The 13,886-nt window shown below is 35.0% G+C and overlaps 1 protein-coding gene across 6 annotated transcripts in view; it reads right to left on the bottom strand.

The window, feature by feature from the left end:
- POU2F1 (POU class 2 homeobox 1) overlaps positions 1-13,886 on the bottom strand; it is a 232,011-nt gene that overhangs the window by 39,916 nt on the left and 178,209 nt on the right. For all 6 annotated transcript variants that reach the window (XM_074266501.1, XM_074266503.1, XM_074266507.1 and 3 more), the window contains 3 exons: positions 13,718-13,844; positions 8,121-8,215; positions 1,524-1,697 (listed from right to left, as the gene is read on the bottom strand). In XM_074266501.1, the coding sequence (XP_074122602.1) occupies positions 1,524-1,697; positions 8,121-8,215; positions 13,718-13,844 (396 nt within the window). The remainder of the gene's footprint in view (positions 1-1,523; positions 1,698-8,120; positions 8,216-13,717; positions 13,845-13,886) is intronic.

Genomic DNA, 13,886 nt, shown 5'->3' with positions numbered 1-13,886 from the left:
GATTCTAGGTCAAATTCAACAGAAAAGTGATTTACTCTGGATGAAAGTTAAATGCTCTTATAAATGCACTAAATTCTTCCAATTTTTTTTTTTTTTTGGTGTGTATGTGTTAACATTTAGAAAATATTTATTATTGTACAATAAATAGTTGCTAACTTTTCAAAAATGTAAAATATTCTACTCACAGGTATGACAATTAATAGGAGCTTTACTTATTAGTATTATTTCCTATGTACTTAATTCAAAAGCTTAATTACTTAGAACAGCAAGCTCCCAAATGTCCTAAAACCAAATCAAGTTGTCCAGAGAATAATATTACGATATTTTTGAACTATGAATTGACTTCTCAGTCAGATAATTTATTTTCTAACTTTAAATTTCAGCTAATTTCTGTTGCCAATGCATTTAATTTATTTTAAAAAGCCTACTTGCCCAATTCCATCTGACTTGATCAAAGTAAATTTAAAATATATACACATATATTCTACTCTAGAGGACCTCATCTTTGGTATCCCATGTCAATCCTGGATTTTTTTTTTTCCTGGGGAGCTGCTGGTATAGTATTATATTTTTAAAATCAGTTTGGATAACATTTAAATGGGGGCTCTAATTTCAGATAATTGAATCATTTGATAAAAAAAAGAAGTCTTTTGTAATTATTTAATGTAGGACAAATTCATTTTCTTATTTCTTTTTAAAAAAATTTACAAGAAGATCTTGTACCATTTCAAACAACTGTCAATTTAGTTCATTTCTTTCCCTGCTCCAAAGACATTATTACTGATACTTTAGATAAAATATATATATATATATATATACACACACACATAATAAATTAATTTTGGCTTTGTAAGTAGACTCAGTGTACTATTGAAAAGACTTCTTTTTAAGATTCATATAATATTTGAAGAAAAAAAAACTTACTTATTAAATGTTGATTGCTAATATCATTCACTTATAATCCAATTTAATCTTAGATAGTTTTATTTGAATATTTGTTTGTTTTTTTAATTTGGGCATTTCTATTCCTTTAAAAACTACCCCCAAGGAAAAGAAGTTTCTAACCCAACTTTCAAAGATCCTTTCTGGTCTCTTCAAAGGATGCCTGAAGTCATCAATGTCCTAATCTCTTACACACAGTGCAATGATCTGTGCAATAGAAATGAAGTTCAAATAGCAAAACTCTCATAACACTTCTACTGCTCTGTCACCATTCTTTAAAATCTTTCAAAAACATCTTACTGAGATTATTATATGTATTTGCAGCAGTTATACATATGGCTTAAGTATTTTGGTTTGCTAACTTCATTATATTATAAACAAAAAAATTATAAAAAACATTATGTTATTTTAAAAATTATAAACAAAATATTGAAAGTGATGGTCTCATTTAAAATCAATGTGGTACCAGAGCAGAAAACACAATTTTTAAATAAATAAATTAGATTTCCTAGAAGTTATCTAGAGATCTAGAAAGAATAATTTTAAGGGAAAGGTTACTAAGGAAGGATATTTTATTATACCTGAGTGAATCCAAGTTTGATCCGTCTTTGTTTGAAAGTCTTGGCAAACTGCTCAAGCTCCTCAAGGTCACTGGGCTCCTCCAAGCTGGGTGTATCAATTCGCTTTGGTGTTGACTGGCTCTGTGGGAGTGTCTGAATTGGGGTTGCTGCTATTGTGCGTGTTGGGGTTGCTGGCTGTCAGACAAGGCACAGAAGAAGAAACACACTCAGAGAGACCAATGGGGGTCAAGTTTATTATCATTCAATAATGAAAGAAACTACATTTAAAAAAATCAATATTCTTGAAGATCCAGACCTAGATTCTAATGGCAATAACTGCCAGTACTCGGGTCATTTCTTTTATCAAACATTCAAATATCTAGATCACAGCCTTCCTTTCCTCTGTAAATTCTTATGCCAGTCCTTTTGTAGTGGCTAGAAACTGGAAATTGAATGGATGCCCATCAATTGGAGAATGACTGAGAAAATTGTGGTATATGAATGTGATGGAATAGTATTGTTCTCTAAGAAATGACCAGCAGGAGGATTTCAGAAAGGCTTGGAGAGACTTACATAAACCGATGCTGAGCGAAATGAACAGAACCAGGAGATCATTATACACTTCAACAACAATACTATATGATGATTGATTCTGATGGATGTGGCCCTCTTCAACAATGAGATGAACCAACTCAATTCCAATAGAGCAGTAATGAACTGAACCAGCTGCAGCCAGCAAAAGAACTCTGGGAAATGAGTGTGGACCACAACATAACATTTACACTCTCTGTTATTTTTTTCTTTCCAGGTTATTTTTACCTTCTTTCTAAATCTGATTTTTCTTGTGTAGCAAGTCAACTGTATAAATATGTATACATATATTGTATTTAACATGTTAAATATGCTAAAATATTAAATATGTATTAAAAACATTAAAAAAAAAAGGAATCCTAGCCTTCCCACTTCCCAAGTCTATTCAACTCTCAAAAGCTTTCTCCTTTGCTCTACAACTACACTCCTGAGCTTGTTTTTGCCCATTTCCATGATTAAAAGACTAAGATTCTTTTTCTAACCTTATCTTGCCATCCCCTTATCTCTTGACAGCTTTTTCCTCCCTAGATCTATTGTTGTCCTTACTTTGGCCTTATATTTCTTGATCTCTTTTTTTTCTGAGGCTGGGGTTAAGTGACTTGCCCAGGGTCACACAGCTAGGAAGTGTTAAGTGTCTGAGACCACATTTGAACTCAGGTCCTCCTGAATTCAGGGCTGGTGATCTATCCACTGCACCACCTAGCTGCCACTCTTGATCTCTCTATATTTTCCAGGGCCATCACTTTCATTTTATCATCACTTTCTTTCTTCTCCAATTATTAGCCTTCTACCTTAAGTCTCCTGCCCCACCTTGCTGCTCCTATCTTGTGGGCTCCGATCCCTCTAGGCCACCCGCCATCTCTGTTCCTCCTCCTGACAGAACTACCCTGATGCTCGCTGCAGCCAAGCAGACCTTCATCATCTCTACCGCCAGCATCCCCAGCAGATGGGCTAATCTTTGCTCTCAAGCTTCCCCCACTACTAGAGGAGGATGAAAAAGGAGATTCTTTCTCTCAATTGCTACTCAGCCTTAATCACTGAATGGGTGCAGCCTCAGTCAAACTAAGACCCATGAAGTCCTTAGCTTAAAAAGGCCCAGGTTCCCTCCTGCATCCAGAACATCTCTGGTCATCCCAATCTCTTATCTGGCCACTGGATTCAGAGAGCTCTGGAGGGGAAAGTGAGGTGAGGGACTTTGCCCAGCCCCCCTCACTTGCATGTCATGGCATCTCTCTCTGAGGTCAATGGTTCTCTTTGAGAACAAAAGACAAAAAAGAGCAACTTACACTTTACTGAAAAGAGGCTACTTGTTATGAGTGCCACATCGTTTTTCTCCACAAAACCCCTTACTAATCTTCTGTGTTCTCTCCTCTTTTGCTCCAGTCTCTGATGAAGAGGTGACTCTTCCCTTTATTGAAGCCAACAACCCCTTGATACTATCCCCAAGTGCCTTCTTCAACAAACTCTTCCCACAATTATTCCCTGCTCCCACCCTCTCTAACTTTTGTGGCACAGCAGATAAAAAAGTGTTGAGTCTAGAGTCAGGAAGATACGAGTTGAAATCTACTCAAGCACTTACAAGCTGTGTGACACTGAGTAAGTCACTTATATACTGTTTGCCTCAGTTTCCTCATCTGTAAAACAGGAAATAAAACATCTACACCTTTCAGGGATGTTTTGGTGCCTGGTACACAGTAAGCTCTTACTAAATTCTCATTTCCTTCCCTTTCTTCTGGCTACAAACATAGCTATGTCTTTCCCAAGTGCCCCAAACCCTCTCTAACCCCTACCTTCTCTCAAGCCATCATTGATATGATGATATATAGCTTTCACAGTCAAACTCCTAAAAAAAAGTCTGCCTTTGTGGCTTTCATGTGTTGTCTTTATAATCTCTTCTTGGCCTTTGGCAGTCTTGCTTCTCAGAGACCATTCTCCTCAAAGTTACTAATGACCTCCTAATCTCCAAAGTTAGACATTTTGAAAACCTGGTTTCAATGTGTCTTTTCAGCTTTATCATATAAAGATTCCCATTACACATTCTCCCTCCCAATCAAATAAGCTATCCTCTAATTTTGTATTTACACAGACTGCCCCCCATACTTGGAGCCCACTTGTATCTCAAATCTGCCTCCTTCCTTTCTTCAAAGATTAACTCATCCCCCTCTCCTAAACATGTCCTTTCCTGCTTCCACTAGGTTAGTAATGCAACTTCTCTCTTCAATTAGCATGTATTAACTTTGTACATACATCTACATATAAAAGTTGTATACACCAATAAAATATAAACTATTTGATGAAAGTTTTTTCTTTCTTTTGTCACAGTACATGACATATATAATTTGATGCTTAATATATAACATTGTTGATTTACTGGTTGATTAGAAGATTTTGAAACAGCATACCTAATCTTAAGTGTTACATCTTAAATGTATTACACATATTTAGTGATCATGAAACTACTACTATTCAATATGCTTTTAATCTATTATAAATAATTTTGGTGTTTTTTTTTTTTAATCAACAACTCAGGTACATTTATTTTTCAAATTTCTCAAATAGCTTTAAAATAATTATATAGTGCAAATGTCCAGTAATATGTAGAACATATTATTTAAGATATACTTTAACATGTTTTACATGTATGAAACTTCCTGCCATACGGGGAGGGGGGGTGGAGAGAAGGAAGGAAAAAGTTGGAACAGGAGTGTTTGCAAGGGTCAATGCTGAAAAATTACTCATGCATATGTTCTATTAATAAAAAGCTATGATTAAAAAAAATTAAAAAATAAGGTGTAGAACATATGCTTCTGCATTGTTTTTTAAACAAGTACTTTTGAATTACCATGAATTAACACAAATTACATATATTTCCCTTCTTTTCATTTGCCAATAACTACAAATATACACTGTAGTTAAAGATGGAATTTATTGCTGTGAATTTTTATCCTTTTTAAACTATAGTATGAGGTCAAACCTCTGGTCTGGGCTTATTAGCAATATACTCTTTTCAAATGAATTAACTGGCCCAGCTAATCTAAAGAACAGATTTAACACAGATAATAATTTAGTATCTATTAACTTGTAATAATCACTATCCAGTAAAGAAAACACAATTTAGGAGCAGCTAGATGGCACAGTGGATAGAGTACTGGCCCTGGACCAGTTAAGAGGACCTGAGTTCAAATCTGGCCTCAGATATTTAACACTTCCTAGCTATGTGAATCTGGGTAAGTCACTTAACCCCAATTGCAGCACCAAAAGAAAAAAAAGAACAAACCAAGAAAACACAGTTTAGACTTTCTTGTATATCAACACTTTATAACAAAAAACTCCTTTGATTACATTTGGGGAAACTGTATCCTATCAGTGTTCCGTTCTGCACTCTGCAATATGGAAATTGCACTTTGCAATATGGAAACAGAAAAGTAGAAGCGATCCTCATTTCATCTTTTCCAGATGCAGGCCCGGCTCTAACCCCAAACAACAAAGGGTCAATCCATCTTTTCATAATGTTGTAACAACCAGGTCACTTTAGTCCCAGATTTTTGGACTGAAACTGGACAAGAGCCATTTCTGGGTGTGTAGAGGGCAGGAACTCTGAAAATGTGTGCTTAAATGTAGGTCAGTAAGGTACTTATAGTTTACTTAGGTCTTAGTATGGTGATGTAGATGTAATGGTTGCACATGCTCAGTGTGGTATAGTGACGTAATCGTACTGAAGTATTTAAGGGCTGGGACAACTGGGAACACTCTCTCAGCCATAGCTCTCAGCCACAGACACAAGATTCCAGATTCCAGACTCCATCTTTGACTAGCCACGTGGTAGCTCTCCTCTCTCCTTCACTTTCCAACTAAGACCAAGGACTCGGCTGATTCCAAGGTCCTCCACAGAGCTAATCCGGACATTACATTTTGGCACCCAACATGGGACATAAGCAGCAGCACCCAAGATTTGTTCGTGAGTAGAATCCTTCCTTCAGTACCCCACAGGGAAGAGAAAGGAGAAGAGACCCAGAGAGACTTTTTTAGTCAAAGTAATCAAATGGGCCAATACATCAAAAGGCCAAGCCAGGAGATTGATGAGAGATTTAAATGCCTGTTCTGACTATAGTCTTCTTCTCCATTTGAAAGTTTGCCTCTATGATATCTTACAAGATCAACACCTGCTGCAATCATCCTCCAGAGATGATAGTGCTGCTTGCATTCCTCAATGTGTGGACTCAGATAACAGCAAATGCATAAACTTACTGACCATGCAGTGAGGGGAAAATAATCATGTCTAAAAGAAAAAACATGGAATTGTTGAGGACCATGCCTAGGTGAAGGGGCAGGTCAATTCTCTGAGAGCATCCACACCTGTGAATCATAACATCTGAAGGAGTTTCAGAGCAGCCTTTGCTGACACAGGTGTTGGACTGGGAATGAAATAAACTGAAGGCAGAGGGAAGAGGAGAGAGGTCAGACAATGCATCGGCCTCTCAATCTCCTTATATAATCATCATCATCCTCTCACATGAAGAGACCATTCTACAGGTCTGAGTTAGACCTCCAGCAGCCACTGTCAGGTGGCTCCCATACTGCAAAATGGGTGAAGTGGCATTTAAGAAGCAGGATTCACCTCCCTTAATTTTCTAAGCTACCTCAGCACCAAAAGAAAAGAAGAACCAAGAAAAGACAGTTTAGAATAGTCCAACCCTGGTGTCAATAGTTAGCAGGCCACAAAGGTACCCTCTTATAGGAAAGTAGTAGTTTCTATAATAACTGTTGTGCCTGATGGGATAATTGAGTTCAACAATTTTATTTTACATGTGAAAAAGGGAGAAAGAGACTCAGAGGTTAAAAAACTTTTTCACGGTCATAAGACTAGCTGATAAAGAGTGATTAAAGATAAGAAGGAGGGGAAGAAGTGAGAGACTATAGACTTTCAACAAAGACTCAAGGAAAGTGATGGGTGTCAACTATGACTTAAGTCTTCTGACTTAATTTAGAATCCCCATTGCCAGGAATATCTATGCTTTTTAAGTTTATATTTTCTCAGTGTCTTAAGAGTTTGCTTCTCAAAATACCCAACATATCTATGATGGTAAAGAATTGAGGATTAATTAATGCCTGTTGAAGAAATGTACAAAGTTAACCAAAAGTTTTCTGCTGAGATGCTGTAGAATGCCATAATGCAGAAAGCACTGAGTCTAGAGTCAGGAAGACCCAGGTTCAAATTTGACCTCAGACACTTAGCAGCTATTCAAGTCTGGGCAAGTTATTTTACCTCTGACTGCTTCTGTTTCTTTAACTGTAAAATGGGGATAATCAGAGCCCCAGCCTCCCAGGCTCGTTATAATATTCAGATAGGACAATATTAAAGGATTTAGTATAACCACTATCACATAATACATATGTATATATAATGATTATTTCCTTTCCTTTCATTCTTTTGTTGTCATCCATTAGGATATTTATTACTCCTCAGTACAGAGGAAATGGCAAGATCTAATTCTATAATATTTTCCTCCATGATCCATCTATAAAAAACTAGTTAAAACCCAGATTTATGTAGGCAAACTTTTTTTTTTTGTTTTAAAGAGCTTTCTTTAAAGATTAAGAGTCACTACTTGCTGTGTGACCAGTGGAACTCTAACATCATCTTTCAACCCCCTTCTCCTCATCTGCTTTCTCTCTGCACAAAACACAGATCATATAATGCATCAAATAAGTTATTAGGTATACAGTGTTTTATAAACATTAAAAGTGCTGTGGCAAAATAAAAGTGTAATTCCCTTTTCTAAATATGAAAAATTAATCAAACCATTCTCTGAAGGTTTTCATAGTTGATGACTATTTGTCAACTTTCCTTTGTGGGTTGACAGGTGTTACGTATACTTTTCCTTGATTCTAAGAATTTTTAGGAGTAATTTTACCAGTATACTTTACTTTTTCTAAATCATTATACAAACCCAATAATCAACCAAGATCAATAACCCAACAAGACAAAATAATTAGAGCAAGTAATAGTTGTGAAAGAAAACTGACCTGTGAGGTGAGGGTGATGCTTGGCTGAGACTGCAGGAGGTTGGCTTGGCTTTGCTGAGGTAGTTGTGTTAAAAGATTCTGCGCTTGTAAGAGGCCTGTAAAATGCAAAAGTTTTGTTCTTGAAATATTAAGAATCGGTATCGAACACTGGCAGAAAGAGCAAGTAATTGATGGGGGGGAAAAGCAACCTTTTATTCCATTTCCTGATAATATTGTTTTAAATTCTTGGCTGAACAATTTCACTTAAGGTTCATTCAAATTAAATGTCTTTTTTACAATAAATTGTGATAGGAAAATAATAATACAATTAATATTTTTAGGTTTATTTTTTAGATGGAATTCTTCTATTCAATAATTCAGTGTTGTACCAATTGATAGATTGGTAGGTACAAGGCCTAAGTAAGCTAATTCAGCTGGTTTGATGCTGAAAAAACAGTCCCTATAGATTATAAAATATGATTAAAGACAAATTTATTAAGAGGAAATTAAAAGAATACACTACCATGTTAGAAGAAAATGCTATCACTCTATATAGTTATCAAGTTAGGAACTCAGAAAAGTGTTCCATAGAAAGCTAGTGCTCAGGAAAAACCTTTCATTGCATCAAGACAATATTCTATCTTATTTATATATTAGAACTTTTCATTCTCAAATTTATGTGTATCCTCTCAGCTTCTCATTCTTTGTCATCTCAAAAAGAACTGGATTTTGTATAGTTTATATCCTCTCTTCTTCCCTCCCTACCCCAGCCCCCCTAAGGACTAATCGATCTCCATCTACTTCTAATTCCCTTTTATCTTCTCATTTGCTTTTTGAGAAAAATATATTTTTATAACCAATTCTATCTGCTTCTATATGTATATTCTTCCTTCCTTTGACCAGTTCAAAAGAGAGTGAGGTTCAAGTGTTCTCTTAAGCCTTCCTCTTTATTTGCGTACTCATGTGAGACTATGATCCTTAACCTTTCTTTCCATATTTTCTACCCCACATCCCTCCAACATTTCCCAGTGTTTTTTCTCTTTCATTCTTCTCTTAAATTCATCAAGACGTAACAAACCACTCCCAGGCCTTTTCTAATTAGATTTCCTTTATGACCCTCAATGAAGATGAGAGTTTAGAAAGGACATAGATGTCATCTCCCTATATTTTAATGTAGTAGTTCATTCTTGTTTAATCCTTTATGAATGTTTGCTTCCTATTTTATATTTCTCTTAAATCTTATGTTTGTAATTAAAAATTTCTGTGGAACTTTGATCTTTCACTTCAAGAATTCTTCAGGTATGCTTGGAAATGCTTTAATTCATTAAAGATCAATCCGCCCCCCATTCCTCACCACCAATAGGAATATACTTGGTTTTGCTGGATAAGTTCTTCTTGGCTGTAGGCCCACATCCTTAGTTTTCTAGAATATAGTAACCATGATCTTCACTACTTTATTGATAATGGCTGCTAAACCTTGTGATCTTGGATACTTTGATTTCTTTTTAACTGTTTGTAAAATTTTTTCCTTTGACCAAAACCTCTGGATCTTGTCAAGTTTATATTTTGGGATTTCTTTTAGAAAGTAGCAAATGGATTCTTTCTATCTCCACCTTGTTCTCTGGTTCTAAAAGAGCTGGGAAGTTTTAAAAATATTTCTTGAAATACAATGTCTTATGTGGAAATATGTTACAACCAAATATATCAGTATAACCTGTATCAGATTGCCTGCTACTGTGGGGAGGGAGGAGATAAGAGGGGAAGAGAAAAAATTTTGGAACTCAAAATATTATAAAAACTAATATGTTGAAAACCATCTTTACATGTATTTGGAAAAATAATATATTAATAAAATTTTAAAAAATATAAAGTTAAGGCTTTTTTGTGCTTTTAGGTTATCCAATTATTTTTATTTTTTTAAACTTTCTTGATCTGTTTTTCAGAGTATCTTTTTTGCTATGAAATACCTTTATCCCCCCTCTATTTTTTCATTCTTTCGACTTTGTTTTAATATACTTCTTGTCTCACAGAGTCATTGGGTTTTCAATGTAACCTCATCCCTTCATCAAAGCAAGGTCTCCTTCTCAATCACCTCCCCTCTCTTGAAGTCTCTTCTCTTTCTAAGAGGCTGCAAAGGCCATCTTTCCCTCATTGCTAGAACCTTCAACAGTTAAGTTAATATTTGTTTATACCTAATCTAAAAACTATGATTTTTATCATTCTTTGCTTTCTTTTCTGCTATTTTCCTTGCAAAAGTTAAAAGGAGCTGCATAAGACTGAGACCCAGTTGGTATTCTTTTCCTCATGAGATGACATAACCAAGTAATTCAACAAGGAGCAGCCAGCCAACTGATGATAAGCTTTTCTTGTCTTGGTTGGTGTAGGACTCGGAAGTAAGGCAGCCTATCATGAAGACTATAAGAAATCTTGCCAGAATGATATAACTTGTCAGAACTTGATGAATGACAAAAGCCTTTGAGAATATGTTTTCTTCAAACAACAATGCAGTTCCAAAGAACTTCTGTGTAGCTTAAATTAAAGAACAAAAATGTAAAAACAGGCAAAAACCTAAAAGACACGATCACAAAGGCTATTCTCATCTGACAAATAATTTGTAGAAACAATGTATAGAAGATACTTTGTATACCTTGCTGTAATATGAAAATACTACCCATGATCATTTTTTTCTAAGAGATAGATTCTTTAGTCACTTTGATAATGTAAAAAGGTAATTATTCAAATACATTTCATGTTATTTAAATCCATCATAATTATTAATATACCTAGGAACATTTTCAAAATATGTGTATTTCAACCAACAAAAAAGAAAGAATCCCACCACTGAAACATATTATGGGAACAGGGAAGATCAGGATTCATCTTCAGAGGACACTTTAGTAAATAAATTAAAAAACAAAACAAAACGAAACAAAAAAACCCCCACTAAAAACAAAAACAAACAAAAAAAAAACCCCAACAACTTCTACCCCAAAGAATAATGTGAAATGGCTCCTTACCCAGAGAGAATTTATTAAAAAAAAAACTCAAAAAAGAATTTAAAAATAAAATGATATAATTGAGGAAAAACTAAAAACTAAACAGCATTCAAGAAAAACAAGAAGATTATGAAAAAAAGTTAACCAACTAGAAAAGGAGGTACAAGAGGCTGAAAGATGAAAGTAATTCTTTGAAAATTAGAACTAGGCAAGGGAAGCCAGTGAAACTATGAGAAATCAAGAAATAACAAAACAGATTATGAAGAATGAGAAAATAGAACAGAATGTAAAACATAAGAAAAATGACAAATCTGGAGAATAGATCAGAAAGAGAAAATATAACAATAATTGGACTGCCAGAAAGTTATGACCAAAAAGAGAACCTTGACAAAATAATGCAGGAAATAATCCAATAAAATTGTCCGGGAGAGACAGAACATAAAGGGAAAAGAGAAATAGGAAAAAATCCACTGATCACCACCTGAAAGAGATCCTTTGTAGAAAACACACAGGAATATTATTGCCAATTTTCGAAACCCCTAGATCAAAGAAAAAATTTTGCAAAAACAAGAAAAAATAACTCAAATATACTGGAACAATTAGAATTATACAAGACTTAGCAGCAATCACAATAAAGGACTACAAGTCAGTAGATATTGACAATCAGAAGAACGAGGACTATGGCCAAAAATATTATATTCAGCAAAAGTATCTATAATTTTGAATGAAAAAAATGGACCTTCAACAAACTTGCAGGTTATCAGGACTTTCTTTCAATGAAACCTGAACTTAACAGAAAAATAAAATGAAAGAAAAAATATCTTCAGTCTGTATTCAGATACAATCAGTTTTTTCTCTGGATAGGGACAGCATTTTTCATCATAAGTCTTTCAGAGTAGTCTTGGAACATTGCATCACTAAGAATAACGAAGTCATTCAAAGCTGAACATCCCAAAACTTTGCTATTACTAATATGTACATGGTACATTTCACTTTGTTTGAACTTATGGAGGATATTCCAGGTTATTCTGATAGCATCTTATTTATCATTTCTTATAGAACAATAATATTCCTTCATAATCACATACCACAATTTCTTCAGCCATTCCTGACTTGATAGGCATCCCACCCCTCAATTTCTAATTCTTTGCCCTGAGAAAAGAGTTGCTATAAATACTTTTATGATATAGGTTCTTTTTCTTTTTAAAAAAATCTTTTAAAATTCATGCTAGTAGTGGTATTATTATAGATCAAAGGATATGCATGATATGCATAACCCTTTGGGCATATAGAAATCATATATTTTGATCACTTATCAATTGGAAAATGGCTCTTATTTTTTTTAAAGTAAATTTGACTCAGTTGCCTATATATTTGAAAAATGAGGTCTTCAGAGAAACTCACTTCAAAATTATTTTCATAATTACTATTGCTAACTGCATATCTCCCATTTATTCTATCCTCTGTCCTTTCATCCTGTCCCTCTTCAAGTGTTTTGCTTCTGACCAGCCCCTCCCACAATGGGCCCACTCTTCTCTCACTCTTTCCCCTTCTAGTATTTCCCCCCTCCTACTTTCCTTCAGGCTAAGATAGATTAGAAGGGAAGATTTAAACTGTACTTTGACAGATGGGATTTATGGTCTCCTTAGATGGAAAACTCAAAAAGGGCAATTTAAGCAAGCTGGGTGGTACAGTGAACAAAACCCTGGGTCTGAAGGCAGGAAAACTTAAGTTCAAATCCTGCTTCAGACACTTATCAGATATATGTCATTTGACTTCTGTTTGCCTTAGTGTTCTCATCTGTAAAAGGAGGACTGTGGCCATCATCATTATTATCATCACAAAGCCACAAAATGGCAAGAATAAGAACAAAAATGGGGCAAGAGGAGAGAGATCAAATTGGAGAGGCATGGTATACAAAATTAATATACAAAAAGGACAGAGGGGCTTAAAGTAAGAGTTTAGATAATAAGGAATTACTGTAGCTTTTCAAGATAGAAATATGATCAAGGGATACTTTAGGAAGGTTAACAGGGGCACCGAAAGACTACTTTTGAAGCAAGTCTAATGATTCACCTGAGGTTACCTAGTCTAGGGCAGTGGCACTTCTAAGAATGCTAAGGATAGCATTAATCTCAGGTACATTTTACAGAAAGACAATCAGACTTAAGATCAAATGGATATGAAACCTCAACCAAGATTTAATAAATTCAAAGTGTTTCTGCTACTCCTAGTCTTACCTAGCTATTCTTTCCTTGTGAAGTCTAACAAAGAAGGGCAGAATAAGAAGCACAACTTCCTATGGTAATTTTCATGGTTGGCCCTTAAGAGCATGGTTTATGTGGTAGGAGCCAGAATAGTCTCCCTTTTTATCAACAGTGACTAATTAAAAAAAAAACAATGAAAGAATTTGGAAAGTATACACACAGAGGAGAGTTTACATTTTTCTCATCATACGTGGCAGTGGATATTCACCTTCAGTACCTTAACATAGTAATTGACAAAAAGTACTTTAAATGTTAAATTTAAACACTGCGCTAACAGACAGGAGATGGCAAACTATTTCCAGTATTACTGTGAAACAAGTAAAGACTATTGCCAATGAAAGCTTTCAGGACTTACCCTGCTGCCCCTGTGGCGTCTGCGAGATGATAAACTGTGCTGGTTGCAAGTTGGTGGTTGGATGCACCAACACAAATTGTTGCAGGTTGAGATTCTGCTGTTGTAGCTGTTGCAGCTGTTGCAGATCCTGAAAAAAATAAATGTGCATTTGAGATATTGAGATAAGAGT

The sequence above is a fragment of the Sminthopsis crassicaudata genome, chromosome 4, assembly GCF_048593235.1.
Source record: "Sminthopsis crassicaudata isolate SCR6 chromosome 4, ASM4859323v1, whole genome shotgun sequence".
Taxonomy (NCBI): domain Eukaryota; kingdom Metazoa; phylum Chordata; class Mammalia; order Dasyuromorphia; family Dasyuridae; genus Sminthopsis; species Sminthopsis crassicaudata.
This window is presented reverse-complemented; position numbering and strand designations above follow the sequence as displayed.